Below are 22210 nucleotides of genomic sequence, written 5' to 3' on the forward strand. Positions count from 1 at the left end.
GTACTGGCAAGAGCAGTGTGCCAGTTCCCCCTTTTTTCTTTAAAGATCTCATCAAATTATTCCCCCGTACCTTTTTTAATTTTTTAAATTTTTATTAAACCTTTATTTAACCAGGAAGGGCTCATTGAGATTTAAAATCTCTTTTTCAAGAGCGTCCTGGCCAAGATAGGCAGCACCAAGTCATTACAAAAATTACAGACAGACAACATGAAAAACTACAAGTAATCTAGTAAAAACCACTGAATTCACAAGAGTATAACAAAATCAAAAACAGCAAATTAAAAACATTGACAGGTCAGGGAATCAGCCTCAAAATCCTTCATCAGTGATTTAAAAACACCAATCGGGACAAGTTCTTCCAGTTTAAAATTATTTTGTAAGGTGTTGAATATGCAATTTAAAAGAGAGGCCATCTTTTAAAGTTGCAACAAGTAAACTCCCATGTGAAACAGAGGGAAATTCCATTTGTATTCCAACCTATTAGAAAAAGATGGCAGATGTTTTCTGTCAGTAGAAAGCCATCTGCTGTGATGTCAGTATTCTCTTTAGGCTAGCAAAAAAAAAATCTGTTGATCACACACTATTTTATAATAAAAATAAATTCTGGGGGGTTTCCACAAAGCTCAAAGGAGCTTTTAAAAAATGTTTTAAATCCTGTCTTTGCACCGTAGACTGGAGTAGTGTTGGTGAACATTTAACAAGACGTAGGGGAGGTATAGAACGGTTCCCTTCATTCTTTAAATGTGTCCCAATTGGCACCCTATTCCTTTTTTATAGTGCACTACTAATTGACCAGGGCCCCTAAGTAGTGCACTATATAGGGAATAGGGTGCCATTTGGGATACAGATTTGACCTTTTTAGTTTGTGAGAGCGAGTGAGACCTCTAAGCCATATATCTTAACTCTCTCATCTGCTGTGTGGAAACGATGGCTTCTCATCTCTTTGCAAGCCAAGCCCTCTGCACGAGATAAAGGACATCTAAGGGTCAGGAAGAGCCAGGAACTGAACTGTTTTCCCACTGTCCTCGGTATTGAAAAGGAGCAGGGGATCCCAGTGCGTTCTTAGTGTTTTGTGTCGTACTGTAACCTGTGTTGTTTCACTCCATCTATATTACAGGTCGACCGATTATGATTTTTCAACACCGATGCCGATTATTGGAGGACCAAAAAAAGCCGATACCGATTAATCGGCCAATTTGAATTTTTTTAAAGTTTATTTATTTGTAATAATGACAATTACAACAATACTGAATGAACACTTTTATTTTAACTTACTATAATACATCAATCAAATCAATTTAGCCTCAAATAAATAATGAAACATGTTCAATTTGGTTTAAATAATGCAAAAACAAAGTGTTGGAGAAGAAAGTAAAAGTGCAATATGTGCCATATAAAAAAGCTAACGTTTAAGTTCCTTGCTCAGAACATGAGAACATATGAAAGCTGGTGGTTCCTTTTAACATGAGTCTTCAATATTCCCAGGTAAGAAGTTTTAGGTTGTAGGAATTATAGGACTATTTCTCTCTCCAACATTTGTATTTCATATAACTTTGACTATTGGATGTTCTTATAGGCACTTTAGTATTGCCAGTGTAACAGTATAGCTTCCGTCCCTCTCCTCGCCCCTACCTGGGCTCGAACCAGGAACACATCGACAACAGCCACCCTCGAAGCATCGTTACCCATGCAGAGCAAGGGGAACAACCACTCCAAGTCTCAGAGCGAGTGACGTCACCGATTGAAACACTATTAGCGCGCACCCCGCTAACTAGCTAGCCATTTCACATAGTTACACCAGCCTAATCTCGGGAGTTGATAGGCTTGAAGTCATAAACAGCTCAATGCTTGAAGCATTGCGAAGAGCTGCTGGCAAAACGCACGAAAGTGCTGTTTGAATGAATGCTTACGAGCCTGCTGCTGCCTACCACCGCTCAGTCAGACTGCTCTATCAAATATCAAATCATAGACTTAATTAGAACATAATAACACACAGAAATACGAGCCTTTGGTCATTAATATGGTCGAATCCGGAAACTATCATTTCGAAAACAAAACGTTTATTCTTTCAGTGAAATACGGAACCGTTCCGTATTTTATCTAACGGGTGGCATCCATAAGTATAAATATTCCTGTTACTTTGCACAACCTTCAATGTTATGTCATAATTACGTACAATTCTGGCAAATTAGTTTGCAACGAGCCAGGTGGCCCAAACTGTTGCATATACCCTGACTCTGCGTGCAATGAACGCAAGAGAAGTGACACAATTTCACCTGGTTAATATTGCCTGCTAACCTGGATTTCTTTTAGCTAAATATGCAGGTTTAAAAATATATACTTGTGTATTGATTTTAAGAAAGGCATTGATGTTTATGGTTAGGTACACGTTGGAGCAACGACCGTCCTTTTTCGCGAATACGCACCGCATCGATTATATGCAACGCAGGACACGCTAGATAAACTAGTAATATCATCAACAATGTGTAGTTAACTAGTGATTATGATTGATTGTTTTTTTATAAGATAAGTTTAATGCTAGCTAGCAACTTACCTTGGCTTCTTACTGCATTTGCGTAACAGGCAGTCTCCTTGTGGAGTGCAATGTAAGGCAGGTGGTTAGAGCGTTGGACTAGTTAACCGTAAGGTTGCAAGATTGAATCCCCGAGCTGACAAGGTAAAAAATCTGTCGTTCTGCCACTGAACAAGGCAGTTAACCCACCGTTCCTAGGCCGTCATTGAAAATAAGAATGTGTTCTTAACTTGCCTAGTTAAATAAAAGTGTACAAAAATAATTAATAATAAATATACATTTTTGTTTTTGGCTAAAAAACGTACCCATTTGAAACTGCCTATTTCTCAGCCCCCGAAACTAGAATATGCATATAAGTGTCAGATTAGGATAGAAAACACTCTGAAGTTTCCAAAACTGTAATTTTTTTGTCTGAGTTTAACAGAACTGATATTGCAGGCTAAAACCTGGGGAAAATCCAATCAGGAAGTGACCCTGTTTTTGAAACCTCTCTCTTCATATGCATCCCTATTGCCCATTTAAAGGGATATCAACCAGACTTCTTTTTCTATGGCTTCCCTAAGGTGTCAACAGCCTTTAGACATAGTTTCAGGCTTTTATTTTGAAGAATGAGCGTGAACGACCACATTGCGTAAGTGGATAGGTGGGGGCTCTCAGAGTGAGTTCTGCGTAACAGTGAAAGGCAGCCATTGTTTCTCCCAGTCCTAGTGAAAAGCCAACTGTCCCGGTTGATATATTATCAAATATATATTTGAAAAACACCCTGAAGATGGATTATAAAAAACGTTTGACATGTTTCTGTGGACATTATGGATATAATTTGGGATTTTTGTCGGCGTTGTCGCGAGCGCTCTTTCCGGTGGATTCCTGGGCATAACGCATCAAACTAACGGAGGTATTTGGATATAAAAAATATCTTTATGGAACAAAAGGAACATTTGTTGTCTAACTGGGAGTCTCGTGAGTGAAAACATCCGAAGATCATCAAAGGTAAACGATTAATTTGATTGCTTTTCTGATTTTCGTGACCAAGTTACCTGATGCTAGGTGTACTTATTGTTTTGTCGAGCGATCGATAAACTTACACAAACGCTTGTATTGCTTTCGCTGTAAAGCATAATTTCAAAATCTGAGACGACAGATGGATTAACAAAAGGCTAAGCTGTGTTTTGCAATATTGCACTTGTGATTTCATGAAATTATATTATATACCTGTGGCGCTAGGCTAGGCTATGCTAGTCAGCGTTTCTGATGACAATTATCCCGGATCCGGGATGGGTAGTCCAGAAAGGATTATTATTGTAAAACGTTTTGGGGGGAGGAGGGGGGAGTCGAGCGCCGTGAGAGTTATTTAAGATACTCTTCAAAGAGGTAGGGTTTCAGAATTCTTTGGGCAGATGTGCAGGGACTTGCTTCAGGGGGAAGATGGGCAGGGACTAGCTTCAGGGGGAAGATGGGCAGGGACTAGCTTCAGGGGGAAGATGGGCAGGGACTAGCTTCAGGGGGAAGATGGGCAAGGACTAGCTTCAGGGGGAAGATGGGCAGGGACTAGCATGAATGATCATGTCACTGCTGTAACAGCTAGCTAAATGAATGATCGTTTGACTGCTGTAACAGCTAGCTAAATGAATGATCGTTTGAATGCTGTAACAGCTAGCGATATGAATGATCATGTGACTGCTGTAACAGCTAGCGATATGAATGATCATACCATCATAGCCTGGTTCCTCTCTAGGTTTCTTCCTCGGTTTTGGCCTTTCTAGGGAGTTTTTCCACGCCCCCGTGCTTCTACACCTGCATTGCTTGCTGTTTGGGGTTTTAGGCTGGGTTTCTGTACAGCACTTTGAGATATCAGCTGATGTAAGAAGGGCCATATAAATACATTTGATTTGATTTGAATGATAATGTGACTGCTGTAACAGCTAGCGATATGAATGATCACGTGACTGCTGTAACAGCTAGCGGAATTAATGATCACGTGACTGCTGTAACAGCTAGCGATATGAATGATCACGTGACTGCTGTAACAGCTAGCGATATGAATGATCACGTGACTGCTGTAACAGCTAGCGATATGAATGATCACGTGACCGCTGTAACAGCTAGCGATATGAATGATCACGTGACTGCTGTAACAGCTAGCGATATGAATGATCACGTGGCTGCTGTAACAGCTAGCTAACTGTGCCCTGAAGGAAGAGAAGAGAACAGGGAGAAATGGGCTCGTTCTCGCTCGCTGTGACCCAATTACCCAGACTCTGTCACAACGCCAACACAACATTTTACACTCTAATTCATTTCACTTCTGCAATTTGGTATTTGTGTCCTTAAATAAGAGCAAGATAGTCTGAGGAAACAATCCAGAACCGACTGTGTGTTGGAGGTTGCATAGAGAATACCCTGAGTGTACAAAACATTAGGAACACCTCTTTCCATGACAGACTGGACCAGGTGAAAGCTATGATCCCTTATTAGGAGAGGTAGGGGAGATAGGGAGAGGTTGGAGGGATACGGAGAGGTTGAGGGGATAGGGAGAGGTAGGGGGTATAGGGAGAGGTAGGAGGGATAGGAAGAGGTAGGAGGGATAGGGAGAGGTAGGGGGGATAGGGAGAGGTAGTGGGGGATAGGGAGAGGTAGTGGGGGATAGGGAGAGGTAGTGGGGGATAGGGAGAGGTAGTGGGGGATAGGGAGAGGTAGGGGAGATAGGGAGAGGTAGGGGAGATAGGGAGAGGTAGTGGGGGATAGGGAGAGGTAGTGGGGGATAGGGAGAGGTAGTGGGGGATAGGGAGAGGTAGTGGGGGATAGGGAGAGGTAGGGGGGATAGGGAGAGGTAGTGGGGGATAGGGAGAGGTAGTGGGGGATAGGGAGAGGTAGTGGGGGATAGGGAGAGGTAGTGGGGGATAGGGAGAGGTAGTGGGGGATAGGGAGAGGTAGTGGGGGATAGGGAGAGGTAGTGGGGGATAGGGAGAGGTAGGGGGGATAGGGAGAGGTAGGGGGATAGGGAGAGGTAGGGGGGATAGGGAGAGGTAGGGGGGATAGGGAGAGGTAGTGGGGGATAGGGAGAGGTAGGGGGGATAGGGAGAGGTAGGGGGGAGAGGGAAACCGAAAAAAAAAGGGTCAGCTCCAACGCTCAACAGATTCCCTTGTGTATCAAGAATGGTCCACCACCCATTGGACATCCAGCCAACTTGACACAACTGTGGGAAGCATTGGCAATGTGGGCCAGTAACCCTGTGGAATGCTTTTGACACCTTGTAGAGTCCGTGCCTTTGACGAATTGAGGCTGTTCTGAGGGCAAAGGGGGGGGGGGGGGGTGCGCAACTCAATATTAGGAAGGTGTTCTTAATGTTTTGTTCACTCAGGGAGTGAGAGGCTATAGGCCCCTGGATTGTCCGAGGGAACATGGTCTTCTAGTCTGACGTTTCTTCTTCATTTGTTAATAGAGGGAATATGCAGCTAACGCACCCTGCCACCCTCAACAACGCACCCTGCCACCTTCAACAACGCAGCTAACGCACCCTGCCACCACCCTCAACACCGCAGTTAACGCACCCTGCCACCACCCTCAACACACTTTTAAAAATAAAACCCAGCTGTAGCACAGTGGGTCGCCTTAAGGCTCTCATCTCATCAAGCAGTCATTCGGAAGCTCCCCCCCCCCCCCGCTCTCGCCCTTTCTCCCCCCTCTCTCTCGCCCTCTCTCTCCCCCCCCTCTAGCTCTCTCTCCCCCCTTGCTCGCTCCCCCCCCCTTTCTCGGCCCCCCATCTCTCCCCCCGCTCTCGCTCTCTCTTTCCCCTCGCTGGCTCTCGCTCCCCCTCTCTCGCTCGCTCCCCCGCTCATTCCCCCTCTCTCGCTCGCTCCCCCTCCCTCTCTCTGTCCTCTGAGTGAATAACATAGTGCACTAAAGTCAGTGAAACTGAGTCCTCATCAAAGTTAGTTCAGTGCAGTATTTCCTGGGAGGGGTGGGTGGAGAGGTAGGGGGATGGAGGGAGAGAGAGGGGGGTGGAGAGGTATGGGGATGGAGAGAGGGAGAGAGAGGGGGGTGGAGAGGTAGAGGGATGGAGAGAGGGAGAGAGAGGGGGGTGGAGAGGTAGGGGGATGGGGAGAGGTAGGGGGATGGAGACCAAAAAAACAGGGTCAGCTCCAACCATTATGTAACCATCCCTCTTCACAGTCAACCATTATGTAACCATCCCTCTTCACAGACAACCATTATGTAACCATCCCTCTTCACAGACAACCATTATGTAACCATCCCTCTTCACAGACAGCCATTATGTAACCATCCCTCTTCACAGACAACCATTATGTAACCATCCCTCTTCACAGTCAACCATTATGTAACCATCCCTCTTTACAGTCAACCATTATGTAACCATCCCTCTTCACAGACAACCATTATGTAACCATCCCTCTTCACAGTCAACCATTATGTAACCATCCCTCTTCACAGTCAACCATTATGTAACCATCCCTCTTCACAGACAACCATTATGTAACCATCCCTCTTCACAGACAACCATTATGTAACCATCCCTCTTCACAGACAACCATTATGTAACCATCCCGCTTCACAGTCAACCATTATGTAACCATCCCTCTTCACAGTCAACCATTATGTAACCATCCCTCTTCACAGACAACCATTATGTAACCATCCCTCTTCACAGTCAACCATCATGTAACTCTCCCCTTCACAGTCAACCATTATGTAACATTCCTCTTCACAGACAACCATCATGTAACATCCCTCTTCACAGTCAACCATCATGTAACTCTCCCCTTCACAGTCAACCATTATGTAACATCCCTCTTCACAGACAACCATCATGTAACATCCCTCTTCACAGTCAACCATTATGTAACTCTCCTCTTCACAGTCAACCATCATGTAACTCTCCCCTTCACAGTCAACCATTATGTAACTCTCCTCTTCAGTCAACCATTATGTAACTCTCCTCTTCACAGTCAACCATCATGTAACATCCCTCTTCACAGTCAACCATTATGTAACTCTCCTCTTCACAGTCAACCATCATGTAACTCTCCTCTTCACAGTCAACCATTATGTAACTCTCCTCTTCAGTCAACCATTATGTAACTCTCCTCTTCACAGACAACCATTATGTAACTCTCCTCTTCAGTCAACCATTATGTAACTCTCCTCTTCACAGACAACCATTATGTAACCATCCCTCTTCACAGTCAACCATTATGTAACCATCCCTCTTCACAGTCAACCATTATGTAACCATCCCTCTTCACAGTCAACCATTATGTAACCATCCCTCTTCACAGACAACCATTATGTAACCATCCCTCTTCACAGTCAACCATCATGTAACCATCCCTCTTCACAGTCAACCATCATGTAACTCTCCTCTTCACAGTCAACCATTATGTAATCATCCCTCTTCACAGTCAACCATCATGTAAATCTCCTCTTCAGTCATCCATCATGTAACTCTCCCCTTCACAGTCAACCATCATGTAACTCTCCTCTTCACAGTCAACCATCATGTAACTCTCCTCTTCACAGTCAACCATCATGTAACTCTCCTCTTCACAGTCAACCATCATATAACCATCCCTCTTCACAGTCAACCATTATGTAACCATCCCTTTTCACAGTCAACCATCATGTAACTCTCCTCTCCTCTGTCCTGGCTACACTCAAAGACAATTCCTTCCCAAAGGGTGTGTCTTAAAAAGATGTGAATGAAAGCGAGAACGTCAGGAGGAAAAGGAAAAGGCATTATCTTAGTTTTCTCCTTCGTTCCATCAGAATAGTGTGGCTAATGGACTAGTACCTTCAGGAGATACTACTGTAGAGATAGACTACTGTATCCCAAATTTGCAACATGGCGAGAAGGTGTGAGCCCACTTGTAGCCCCCATCCTCCTCCTCTTTCTCCTCCCCCTCCCCCCTTCCTCACTCCTCTTTCTCCTCCCCTTCCTCACTCCTCTCCTTCCTCACTCCTCCTCTTTCTCCTCTCCTTCCTCACTCGTCCTCTTTCTCCTCTCCTTCCTCACTCCTCCTCTTTCTCCTCCCCTTCCTCACTCATCAACCTCCTCCTCCTCCTTCTCCCCTTCCTCACTTCTTATCCTCTTCTCTCCTTCCTCACTCCTCATCCTCCTCCCCTTACTCACTCATCATCCTCATCCTCCTCCCCTTCCTCACTCATCATCCTCCTCCTCCTCCCCTTCCTCACTCCTCATCCTCTTTCTCCTCCCCTTCCTCACTCCTCATCCTCTTTCTCCTCTCCTTCCTCACTCCTCCTCTCCTTCCTCACTCCTCCTCTCCTTCCTCACTCCTCCTCTCCTTCCTCACTCCTCCTCTCCTTTCTCACTCCTCCTCCTACTCTAGTTTGACATACAACCAACACAGAGGACCTGGTGCTGCTCAGCGTACTCTAACTACTGGTGCTGCTCAGCGTACTCTAACTACTGGTGCTGCTCAGCGTACTCTAACTACTGGTGCTGCTCAGCGTACTCTAACTACTGGTGCTGCTCAGCGTACTCTAACTACTGGTGCTGCTCAGCGTACTCTAACTACTGGTGCTGCTCAGCGTACTCTAACTACTGGTGCTGCTCAGCGTACTCTAACTACTGGTGCTGCTCAGCGTACTCTAACTACTGGTGCTGCTCAGCGTACTCTAACTACTGGTGCTGCTCAGCGTACTCTAACTACTGGTGCTGCTCAGCGTACTCTAACTACTGGTGCTGCTCAGCGTACTCTAACTACTGGTGCTGCTCAGCGTACTCTAACTACTGGTGCTGCTCAGCGTACTCTAACTACTGGTGCTGCTCAGCGTACTCTAACTACTGGTGCTGCTCAGCGTACTCTAACTAACCCAGGCATGTTCAGGCTTTATGTACTTTGTCATGGCCAATCAGCTTCCTCTCCTCCTCCTGGATGGCGGGAAGCTTGGCCCCAGTGCCATACATGGCCGTACGCACTACCCTCTGTAGTGCCTTGCGGTCGGAGGCCGAGCAGTTGCCATACCGGGCAGTGATGCAACCAGTCAAGATGCTCTCGATGGTGCAGCTGTAGAACCTTTTGAGGATCTGAGGACCCATGCCAAATCTTTAGTCGCCTGAGGGGGAATAGGCATTGTCGTGCCCTCTTCACGACTGTCTTGGTGTGTTTGGACCATAATAGTTTGTTGGTGATGTGGACACCAAGGAACTTGAAGCTCTCAACCTGCTCCATTACAGCCCAGTCGATGAGAATGGGGGCGTGCCTGGTCCTCCTTTTCCTGTAGACCACAATCATCTCCTTTAGTCTTGATTACGTTGAGGGAGAGATTGTTATCCTGGCACCACACGGCCAGGTCTCTGACATCCTCCCTGTAGGCTCTCATCATTGTCGGTGATCAGGCCTACCACTGTAGTGTCATCGGCAAACTTGTGCCTGGCCATGCAGTCATGAGTGAACTGAGAGTACAGGAGGAGACTGAGCACGCACCCCTGAGGTGCCCCGTGTTGAGAATCAGCGTAACAGATGTGTTGTTGCCTACCCTTACCACCTGGGGGTGGCCTGTCAGGAAGTCCACGATCCAGTTGCAGAGAGAGGTGTTTAGTCCCAGGGTCCTTAGCTTAGTGATGAGCTTTGAGGGCACTATGGTGTTGAACGCTGAGCTGTAGTCAATGAATAGCCTTCTCACATAGGTGTTCCTTTTGTCCAGGTGGGAAAGGGCAGTAGAGATTGCATCATCTGTGGATCTGTTTGGGCGGTATGCAAATTGGAGTGGGTCTAGGGTTTCTGGGATAATGGTCTTGATGTGAGTCATGACCAGCCTTTCAAAGCGCTTCATGGCTACGGACGTGAGAGCTACGGGTCTGTAGTCATTTAGGCAGGTTACCTTGGTGTTCTTGGGCACAGGGACTATGGTGGTCTGCTTGAAACATGTTGGTATTACAGACTCAGTCAGGGACAGGTTGAAAATGTCAGTTTAGACACTTGCCAGTTGGTCAGTGCATCTATCCAGCCGAAAAAGCTTAAATCCCGCCGTTTAGCCACGACTCGGTGAAACATATGATATTACAATTTTTAATGTCCCGTTGGTAGGATATACGTGCTCGTAGTTCGTCTATTTTATTATCGATTGATTGTACGTTGGCTAATAGGACCGATGGTAAAGGTAGATTACCCTCTCGGCGACGGATCCTTACAAGGCACCTGGACTGTTGTCCACGATATCTTTGTAGTTTCCTCTTGTGAATGACGGGGATGAGGGCCCTGTCGAGCGTCCGAAGTAAATACTTCCGTCCGACTCGTTAAAGTATTCCTCCAGTACTGGGTGAGTAATCGCTGTCCTGAAATCAAGAAGCTCATTTTGGGTCATAAGACACGGTGGCAGAAACATTATGTACAAAATAAGTTACAAATAACGCAAAAAACACAACAGCACAATTGGTTACGGGATCGTAAAACGGCAGCCATCTCCTCGAAGGAGAATGGCAAGGATCGCGCAAGATAACAGGCGATTTGGGTTAGGCTAACCCTAACCCAAACAGACAAATAACGGAGCAGAACTGCATCGATCCTTGTCACGGATGGGCAATTGCAGCAGACGACCATCACTGGGTTCCTACCAGATAAAAACAAGAAGAAGAGGCTCCAGTGGCCACGCCATCACCAACACTGGGTTCCTACCAGATAAAAACAAGAAGAAGAGGCTCCAGTGGCCACGCCATCACCAACACTGGGTTCCTACCAGATAAAAACAAGAAGAAGAGGCTCCAGTGGCCACGCCATCACCAACACTGTGTTCCTACCAGATAAAAACAAGAAGAAGAGGCTCCAGGTGCCACGCCATCACCAACACTGGGTTCCTACCAGATAAAAACAAGAAGAAGAGTCTCCAGTGGCCACGCCATCACCATCACTGAACAATTGAGGAGTGGAAAAACATTACCTGATCCGATGATCTTGATCTTTCGCTCTCTCTGATGTAGTCACAGAGAGTAGAGTAGAGCCCTGCAGTGAGCAATTTTTTTATTTTTATTTAACTAGGCAAGTCAGTTAAGAACAAATTCTTATTTACAATGACGGCCTACACTGGCCAAACCTTATCCCGGACGGCGCTGGGCCAATTGTGCGCCGCCCTATGGGACTCCCAAGCACGACCGGTTGTGAAACAGCCTGGAATCGAACCAGGGTTCGTAGTGACGCCTCCAGCGCTGAGATGCAGTTCCTTAGACCGCTGTGCCGCTCGGGAGCCCCGACATTAAACTATTAAATCCTGCTCTGATAGAGTACAGATTGATACTACTTTGCCCTTATTGACTAGAATCTGATTAATCTAAACACTCACCAACAGAGCATCCCTGTGTAAAGAACTAATGTTGTAGGATATGGTATTTATTTTTCTTTGCTGTGGGATTTGTGGGTGGGTGGGTGAGTGTGTGTGTGTGTGGTACAATCAGAAGTGCTTATGTGACTTTTCCTACAGTTTATTAGCTCTTGTTGTAACTAGTGGCAACCACACTTGAACATATTTCATAGCCCAGTAAAACCAGCCCGCTAGCTTAGTCCAGGCGTATGGTTGTAGTAAAGCTGTGACTCTCTCAGGTCGTCGTAAAACGGTTAGCTGATCGTTGTTCGTTATTCTCACAACCCCATTTCTGTGTGGTCCCAGTCACTGATTGGGTAATTAAATATGTTCAACTTTTAAAACACAAAATGTCCGCAGTTGATTCCCAACAGGCAGAGTCCCTCCTCTTGAGTCCCTCCTCTTGAGTCCCTCCTCTTGAGTCCCTCCTCTTGAGTCCCTCCTCTTGAGTCCCTCCTCTTGAGTCCGCAGTTGATTCCCAACAGGCAGAGTCCCTCCTCTTGAGTCCCTCCTCTTGAGTCCGCAGTTGATTCCCAACAGGCAGAGTCCCTCCTCTTGAGTCCCTCCTCTTGAGTCCCTCCTCTTGAGTCCCTCCTCTTGAGTCCCTCCTCTTGAGTCCCTCCTCTTGTAAAGTTCATGTTCCTCCAGAAAGACGTGAAGTTTTGTTATTTTTTACAGCGATGACTGACCAGCGTTTCTGTTTTCTCTCTTCACCAGATCTTTTGAGTACATATCAGCGGCATCAGGACCATTCTCTCTCTCTGTGATTGGATAGGCAGCCTGACTGTTGAAACTCAACGTGCCAGTGATGTCAACGCCAGACTGCAGGTTGGTTAACTAATACATGATCTAAGTTCTTAGCAAGATGACAATTTTTGATACGGATGTGTTATTGTTATTGTATGCAGGGCATAGTGTGTTTACTTAGTTTTCGACACGTATCTCTGTAACATCACGAGTTGTTTATCTGTGTAGGCTACCTGTCTTTTCTGTTGTAGACTGTAACCATGGGCAACGTGGAGAGCCAGAACGGCGACCATGCCTTCTACGGCACCCAACATGGCCACCTGTCCCGTAAGCACATGTCTCGATCTCTCCGCATCTCTAACAAGCACCATCAGTCCCAGTCCAGCTCTGGTTCCACCCGCCGCTCCCGTGACTGTCACGCCTCGCAAGGCAAAGTAGATCACCGTAACTCTGAGACCTCCACGCGTTCCAGCAGCACCCCTAGTATCCCACAGTCCTTAGCGGACCACGCCCTGGAGCCCTTCAATCAGACCAATGTCCTGTCAGACTACTCCTCTCCGATCTGGGTGGACCGCATGGCCATGAACCTCCGGCCAGTCTCCTTCCATACCCACCGAGACAACCCGTCTGTAACGCTCCATCAAGACGCAGCGTCACCTGGGGCTAGATCCCACGAACCCCAGGGTCTACAGGACAGAGGACCAGGCCTATACAGTAACACAGGGGTGGCGACCTACCTTCAGAAGACTAGAGACGGACCTAGGGAACCCCGAGAGGTGGTCAGCTTCAAGAAGAAGAGGTCCAAATCAGCCGACATGTGGAGAGAAGACAGTCTGGAGTTCAGTCTGTCAGACCTCAGCCAGGAACACCTCACCAGGTTAGAGAAGACAGTCTGGAGTTCAGTCTGTCAGACCTCAGCCAGGAACACCTCACCAGGTTAGAGAAGACAGACCTCAGCCAGGAACACCTCTACCAGGTTAGAGAAGTCAGACCTCAGCCAGGAACACCTCTACCAGGTTAGAGAAGTCAGACCTCAGCCAGGGAACACCTCACCAGGTTAGAGGAGTCAAACCTCAGCCAGGGAACACCTCACCAGGTTAGAGAAGTCAAACCTCAGCCAGGAACACCTCTACCAGGTTAGAGAAGTCAAACCTCAGCCAGGAACACCTCTACCAGGTTAGAGAAGTCAAACCTCAGACAGGAACACCTCTACCAGGTTAGAGAAGTCAGACCTCAGCCAGGAACACCTCACCAGGTTAGAGAACACAGTCTGGAGTTCAGTCTGTCAGACCTCAGCCAGGAACACCTCACCAGGTTGGAGAAGTCAGACCTCAGCCAGGAACACCTCACCAGGTTGGAGAAGACAGTCTGGAGTTCAGTCTGTCAGACCTCAGCCAGGAACACCTCACCAGGTTAGAGAATCAAACCTCAGCCAGGAACACCTCTACCAGGTTAGAGAAGTCAGACCTCAGCCAGGATCACCTCACCAGGTTGGAGAAGTCAGACCTCAGCCAGGGAACACTTCAACAGGTTAGAGAAGTCAAACCTCAGCCGGGAACACTTCAACAGGTTAGAGAGGTCAGACCTCAGCCAGGGAACACCTCACCAGGTTGGAGAAGTCAGACCTCAGCCAGGGAACACTTCAACAGGTTAGAGAAGTCAAACCTCAGCCGGGAACACTTCAACAGGTTAGAGAGGTCAGACCTCAGCCAGGGAACACCTCACCAGGTTGGAGAAGTCAGACCTCAGCCAGGGACATCTCACCAGGTTAGAGAAGTCAGACCTCAGCCAGGAACACCTCACCAGGTTGGAGAGGTCAGACCTCAGCCAGGGAACACTTCAACAGGTTAGAGAGGTCAGACCTCAGCCAGGGAACACCTCACCAGGTTGGAGAAGTCAGACCTCAGCCAGGAACACCTCACCAGGTTAGAGAAGTCAGACCTCAGCCAGGAACACCTCACCAGGTTAGAGAAGTCAGACCTCAGCCAGGGAACACCTCACCAGGTTGGAGAAGTCAGACCTCAGCCAGGAACACCTCACCAGGTTAGAGAAGTCAGACCTCAGCCAGGAACACCTCACCAGGTTAGAGAAGTCAGACCTCAGCCAGGTTAGAGAGGTCAGACCTCAGCCAGGGAACACTTCAACAGGTTAGAGAGGTCAGACCTCAGCCAGGGAACACCTCACCAGGTTAGAGAGGTCAGACCTCAGCCAGGGAACACCTCACCAGGTTGGAGAAGTCAGACCTCAGCCAGGGAACACCTCACCAGGTTAGAGAAGTCAGACCTCAGCCAGGTTAGAGAAGTCAGACCTCAGCCAGGAACACCTCACCAGGTTAGAGAATGACCGTGATATACTATGACTGTGATATGAGGTTGTCTAACTTCGTTACCTGAAGATGAATGCACTAACTGTAAGTCACTCTGGATGACTCTGGATATGCTAAATGACTAACATGTAGAGAAGCAGCCAACTGGAGGGTTGTCAGTTCAAATCCATTCAAATTCCGTCTTTTCTTTTTCAGCACAGAGGAGATCATCGACACGGAGGAGGCAGAGGACTTCCCTGATTGTGACGGCCTGCTGGGGCTCGTGTCCCCCGAGGGTCTGGAGGGTCTGGACGCAGCAGGCCGGGCCAACTCCCTGGACCAGCTTTACGGGGGTCAGAAGACCCCGACCCGCCGGCCCGCTGGACGCTACGCTAAGTGGCACCATGACGCTAACCGCTCCGCCCGGGAGGGTGATAAGATGGTGTCTCCGGAGGAGGAGGAGGATGGGAACTCGTACGGCGCTTATACTCTGCCATGCCGACGCTCACACTGCCTGTCTGAGGGCCTGACCAGTTACCGGACTGCTACCTGTTCCACCATGCAGGGACGCAGGGCACAGACCATACAGGTAGGATGTCACCATGTTGTTACACTGACTCCATGTTTGTTTTTAGTCACAGGATACACACTGAATGCATATCATAGACCACACTGGTAGGATACGTAAGGGATAATTAACGAGGAGCTATGCGTTCTATTATGGAAACTAATGACAGACGTGGAAGGTGTGTTCCACCACACGCTAGAGGAGTGGAACTGACCTTCCACGGAGTTGCCTTTATGTTCCAGAGAACCCAGAGAGCCCCTGGTTGATTTTCCCGCTATTATACCATGGCTATAATTTAACACATTTTGCTGCTAGAAATGTGTTTGTTTGTATTTATTATGGATCCCCATTTAGTTTCTGCCAAGGCAGCAGCTATTCTTCCTGGGGTTTATTATGGATCCCCATTTAGTTCCTGCCAAGGCAGCAGCTATTCTTCCTGGGGTTTATTATGGATCCCCATTTAGTTCCTGCCAAGGCAGCAGCTACTCTTCCTGGGATTTATTATGGATCCCCGTTAGTTCCTGCCAAGGCAGCAGCTACTCTTCCTGGGGTTTATTATGGATCCCCATTAGTTCCTGTCAAGGCAGCAGCTACTCTTCCTGGGGTTTATTATGGATCCCCATTAGTTCCTGCCAAGGCAGCAGCTACTATTCCTGGGGTTTATTATGGATCCCCATTAGTTCCTACCAAGGCAGCAGCTACTCTTCCTGGGGTCCAGCAAAATTAAGGCAGTTATACATTTAAAAATCATTACAATACATTCATAACATATTTCACAACATATTAAGTGTTTGCCCTCAGGCTTCTACAATATATCTATAACAGAAAATCCATGTGTATAGTGCGTATGTTGTCGTGTGTTTTGTAAGCATGTGTCTTTGTGTTGCTTCACAGTCCACACTGTTCCATAAGGTGTATGTTTACCTGTTATTTAAATCTGATTCTACTGCTGCATCAGTTACCTGATGTGGAATAGAGTTCTATGTAGTCATGGCTCTATGTAGTACTGTGCACCTCCCATAGTCTGTTCTGGACTTGGGAACTGTGAAGAGACCTCTGGTGGCATGTCTTGTGGGGTATGCATGGGTGTTTGCCAGTAGTTTAGACAGACAGTTCGGTGCATTCAACATGTCAATACCTCTCATAAATACAAGTAGTGATGAAGTCAATCTCTCCTCCACTTTGAGCCAGGAGAGATTGACATGCATATTATTAATGTTAGCTCTCTGTGTACATCCAAGGGGCAGCCGTGCTGCCCTGTTCTGAGACAATTGCAATTTTCCTGAGTCCCTCTTTGTGGCACCTGACCACACGACTGAACAGTAGTCCAGGTGTGACAAAACTAGGGCCTTTAGGACCTGCCTTGTCGATAGTGCTGTTAGACAGACTTCTCCCCATCTTAGTTACTGTTGTATCAATATGTTTTGACCATGACAGTTTACAATCCAGGGTTACTCCAAGCAGTTTAGTCTCCTCAACTTGCTCAATTTCCATATTATTTATTACAATATTTAGTTGAGGTTTAGGGTTTTCAGTTTTCAGCTGTGCTAACATACTTGCAAAGGGTTTTCTAATAATCAATTAGCCTTTTTAAAATGATAAACTTGAATTAGCTAACACAACGTGCCATTGGAACACAGGAGTGATGGTTGCTGATAATATAATGGGCCGCTGTAGATATTCCATTAAAAATCAGCCGTTTCCAGCTACAATAGTAATTTACAACATTAACAATGTCTACACTGTATTTCTGATCAATTTGATGTTATTTTAATGGACAAAAAAAGAAGAAGATTTTCTATCAAAAACAAGGACATTTCTAAGTGACCCCAAACTTTGGAACGATAGTGGATGTTTTTCCAGCAAAACACTATGATCTGTCTCTGTCTCTCTGTCTGTCTGTCTCTGTCTCCTTCGGTCTGTCTGTCTCTGTCTCCTTCGGTCTGTCTGTCTCTGTCTCCTTCGGTCTGTCTGTCTCTGTCTCCTTCGGTCTGTCTGTCTCTGTCTCCTTCGGTCTGTCTGTGTCTGTCTGTCTGTCTCTGTCTCTGTGTCTGTCTGTCTGTCTCTGTCTCCTTCGGTCTGTCTGTCTCTGTCTCCTTCGGTCTGTCTGTCTCTGTCTCCTTCGGTCTGTCTGTCTCTGTCTCCTTCGGTCTGTCTGTCTCTGTCTCCTTCGGTCTGTCTGTCTCTGTCTCCTTCGGTCTGTCTGTCTCTGTCTCTTTCTCCTTCTGTCTGCTGTCTCTTTCTCCTTCTGTCTGCTGTCTCTTTCTCCTTCTGTCTGTCTGTGTCTGTCTCTGTGTCTGTCTGTCTGTGTCTGTCTGTCTCTGTCTCCTTCGGTCTGTCTCTCTGTCTCCTTCGGTCTGTCTGTCTCTTTCTCCTTCGGTCTGTCTGTCTGTCTATCTCTTTCTCCGTCTGTCTGTCTGTCTGTCTGTCTGTCTGTCTGTCTGTCTGTCTGTCTGTCTGTCTGTCTGTCTGTCTGTCTGTCTGTCTGTCTGTCTGTCTGTGTCTCCTGTCTGTCTGTCTGTCTGTCTGTCTGTCTGTCTGTCTGTCTGTCTGTGTCTCCTTCGGTCTGTCTGTCTGTCTGTCTGTCTGTGTCTCCTTCGGTCTGTCTGTCTGTCTGTCTGTCTGTCTGTCTGTCTGTCTGTCTGTCTGTGTCTCCTTCGGTCTGTCTGTCTGTCTGTCTGTCTGTCTGTCTGTCTGTCTGTCTGTCTGTCTGTGTCTCCTTCGGTCTGTCTGTCTGTCTGTGACTCCTTCGGTCTGTCTGTCTGTCTGTGACTCCTTCGGTCTGTCTGTCTGTCTGTGTCTCCTTCGGTCTGTCTGTCTCCTTCGGTCTGTCTCTTTCTCCTTCGGTCTGTCTGTCTGTCTCTTTCTCCTTCGGTCTGTCTGTCTGTCTCTCTGCAGCATCCCCAGAATATTATTATAGAAAGCTGCTCTGAAATCTAATGCTCCCTATTCACTAACACTATATACACCCCTCTCTTCCTCTCTGAAGACTCCTTCCTATTTTTTCCTCATTGTGTCTGAGAGATATTACTCTGTCGGTCCTGTTCCTAGAGTTGATAATAAGGTCCAGAGATGGATTATGCGTAAAGAGAAAGCAGGTCTGCTGTGCTCGTATGTGTCTGTGTAAAATCACTCCTTTACACACTCTGCCCTTTGTTATGATAATGAGTGGGGCCTGGGTAACAGTGTGACAGTAAAACGTGTGTGTGTGTGTGTGTGTGTGTGTGTGTGTGTGTGTGTGTGTGTGTGTGTGTGTGTGTGTGTGTGTGTGTGTGTGTGTGTGTGTGTGTGTGTGTGTGTGTGTGTTGGCCACATCACCATGATGCGGTCATGTGACCTGCCTGGAGACATTGTCACGGTTATTGTAAGAGACCAAGGCGCAGTGTTGAGTTGAGTTCCACATATTTATTTAAAGTGAAGCTTCTTTAACCAAAACAAGAAACAAGCAACACAACGTGACTTACGTAGTGACACAAGCACCAACACAAACAATATCCCACAAACACAGGTGGGAACAATGGAGAACTTAAATATGATCCCCAATTAGAGACAACGATAATCAGCTGCCTCTAATTGGAAACCATACTAAGCACACCAACATAGAAATAGGAAAACTAGAACACCCCCCTAGTCACGCTCTGACCTACAACACCATAGAGAACCAAGGGCACTCTATGGTCAGGGCGTGACAGACAGTTTGGTTGGACCCTTCTTAGATTCCCATGTCAGTCAGAGAGGAGAGGGCAGAAACTCAGGCATAGGAGAGTTGGAGAGCGGAGTTGGAGTAAGGAGAGTTGGAGTAAGGAGAGTTGGAGAGTTGGAGTAAGGAGAGTTGGAGTAAGGAGAGTTGGAGTAAGGAGAGTTGGGGTGAGGAGAGTTGGGGTGAGGAGAGTTGGGGTGAGCAGAGTTGGGGTGAGCAGAGTTGGGGTGAGCAGAGTTGGGGTGAGCAGAGTTGGGGTGAGCAGAGTTGGGGTGAGCAGAGTTGGGGTGAGCAGAGTTGGGGTGAGCAGAGTTGGGGTGAGCAGAGTTGGGGTGAGCAGAGTTGGGGTGAGGAGAGTTGGGGTGAGGAGAGTTGGGGTAAGGAGAGTTGGAGAGTTGGGGTAAGGAGAGTTGGGGTGAGGAGAGTCGGGGTGAGGAGAGTCGGGGTGAGGAGAGTCGGGGTGAGGAGAGTCGGGGTGAGGAGAGTCGGAGTGAGGAGAGTCGGGGTGAGGAGAGTCGGGGTGAGGAGAGTCGGGGTGAGGAGAGTCGGAGTGAGGAGAGTCGGAGTGAGGAGAGTCGGGGTGAGGAGAGTCGGGGTGAGGAGAGTCGGGGTGAGGAGAGTCGGGGTGAGGAGAGTCGGGGTGAGGAGAGTCGGAGTGAGGAGAGTCGGGGTGAGGAGAGTCGGGGTGAGGAGAGTCGGGGTGAGGAGAGTCGGGGTGAGGAGAGTCGGGGTAAGGGGAGTTGGTAAGGAGAGGAGAGTTTCGCCTCTCCCGAGTCCGTACGCGAGTTGCATCGATGGGACAAGACTGCAACTACCAATTCGACACCTCAAAATTGTGGAGAAAAAGGGGTGAAAAGTACAAAAACATATACAATAATTGGATGCATTCGTGGGTATGTTTCTGTAGTCTATGTGGCCGATCCAGGCACGCATAATATAGACGTGAATAGAGGTAGCATTTATCTCACCTTTTAAATCTCCCCGTTGCTGTTTTTATAATGAGAAAGGGACCAAAAACCTGGTTGCTTTAGTAATGGAAGGACTTGAATGGAAAAGCCAAGTTGAAGCCAACATTAGATGTTTTCGTTCTCACAATAACCACACGTGGTTCTAACCCAACAGAGTAGAGCGACACCCTTCAGGTGAAGTAGCGGGGAAAACAAACAAAAGAGGCCACATTTCTCACAAAAACAAAATACAAACATTTTATTGAGGATAATTATAAAAAAAGAGCGGGAGAACCTATAAATTGGCTACAATAATTACAAAGACATTTCTGATTTTCAAGGTAGAAACTTATTCCAGTACTTGAAATTCTGAGCTCCAATGTCAAGTTCTAGGTAGGCTACTTCAAGCCCCTTGGTATTGTATAACATGGAAACCAAAATGTATTTGTCATGTTATTTCATTACCAGATCGTATTGAGTAGCCCACTAGGCTGTCATTCGTTGGCATTATATCCAGAATAATTCATAGTAATTGTGTTGGGTGTTGCGCAATAGTCTATCATACACAGACTCCATGTCCAATCCGAGGATCAAAAACATATGAAAATATTGCATAGATGCTTTCTCTGTTAAATCTAACGAGACCCTGCTGTAAAATTGAAGCAGACAGCAACAGATAATCAACATCAAGTCACTAGGGATATTAGATCCAACGTGGATCCAGACACAACTGTCTTGACCTGTCTTGACCCACAAAAATATTCTGGACACCGTTTTTTCCAGCACTTGGGCTGTTTGTTGCATAACATGCGCTATCACAACAGGTGTTCGTCACTTGACTCATTCGGGAAAAAATTTAATTACTTGATCAGATGATGATGTGTTAAAATATCACGGTGTAACTAGTCAGCTCGCATCCAACAAGAATTATGCATCGTTTGTTGAAGAACCACATTATCGACGGTATCGATTTGTTGGTTTTAAGTGTCAAGGTTAGGTAAATCTTTCGGTTAGATGCAATCACATGAATTATTTTGGGATTTGTGAACCCACGAAAACTGTTTTCACCTCGTAACATAAAGAGACACTGTTACATAGTTACACTGTATTTCTGAACACTGTCTGACAGCTAGAATCCAGGAAACTTACAGGGTTCAAGTTCAATGTCTAATTTAACTCATTCATGCTTAATATAAGATATAACGACAATATACACTGACATAAATGCAAGGACAGAAAAGTCATGTTTTATGTCACATGATTTTGGTCAAATCCGTCAAGACACCAAGCACGATAAAGGGTTAAACAGTTTAAATCAACTTGTGAATTGTATTGAATATATACAACTATTGATCCCCCTTAGTTCTTAGACCTTTTAAAAAAATATTAAATATTGTCAATAAACTTAACAGCTGTAACAAGTTGTTCAGTGTAGGAAATCCTCAGCGGTACCCTAGTTTATAGAAAGACCCGTCTGTAGACTAGGCTAAGGTAGGACAGGGTAGGATCAGTGACCTCAACATGTTGGATTTAAGGGCAGGGTTGCCACCTCTACATCTGCAGAGACGGTATGGACTCAAGGTAAAGGGCTGCTGATGTGACAGGACTGAAGCTTGGTTCTCTGTCAGTCTGACCACATGTCTGGAGACCAATAGAATGCAACAAGTGTCTATAGACTGTGTGTCTGTCTGTCTGTCTCACCTCTACCTGTGTCGTGTGTGTCTGTCTGTCTCACCTCTACATGTGTCGTGTGTGTGTCTCATCTCTACCTGTGTTGTGTGTGTCTGTGTATGTCTGTCTCACCTCTACCTGTGTCGTGTGTGTCACCTCTACCTGTGTCGTTTGTGTGTGTGTCTCACCTCTACCTGTGTCGTGTGTGTGTGTGTGTCACCTCTACCTGTGTCGTTTGTGTGTGTGTCTCACCTCTACCTGTGTGTGTGTGTGTGTCATCTCTACCTGTGTGTGTGTGTGTCTAATCTCTCCCTGTGTGTGTGTCTCATCTCTACCTGTGTGTGTGTGTGTCTCATCTCTACCTGTGTGTGTGTGTGTGTCTCACCTGTGTGACTGTACCTG

The 22210-nt window shown here is 46.7% G+C and overlaps 1 protein-coding gene across 2 annotated transcripts in view; it reads left to right on the forward strand.

Moving 5' to 3' along the window:
• The window catches only part of LOC139549613 (rho guanine nucleotide exchange factor TIAM1-like), a 138849-nt gene that overhangs the window by 20767 nt on the left and 95872 nt on the right, over positions 1 to 22210 (forward strand). Inside the window, exons 2-4 of one of the 2 annotated variants that reach the window (XM_071360271.1) lie at positions 12588 to 12698; positions 12869 to 13494; positions 15139 to 15511. In XM_071360271.1, coding sequence (XP_071216372.1) covers positions 12878 to 13494; positions 15139 to 15511 — 990 coding nt within the window. In that variant the 5' untranslated portion in view covers positions 12588 to 12698; positions 12869 to 12877. Of the gene's footprint in view, positions 1 to 12587; positions 12699 to 12868; positions 13495 to 15138; positions 15512 to 22210 lie in introns of those variants that run through there. The other variant, XM_071360270.1, reaches the window with a different exon arrangement.

The sequence above is a fragment of the Salvelinus alpinus genome, chromosome 22 (genome assembly GCF_045679555.1).
Source record: "Salvelinus alpinus chromosome 22, SLU_Salpinus.1, whole genome shotgun sequence".
Lineage (NCBI taxonomy): Eukaryota > Metazoa > Chordata > Actinopteri > Salmoniformes > Salmonidae > Salvelinus > Salvelinus alpinus.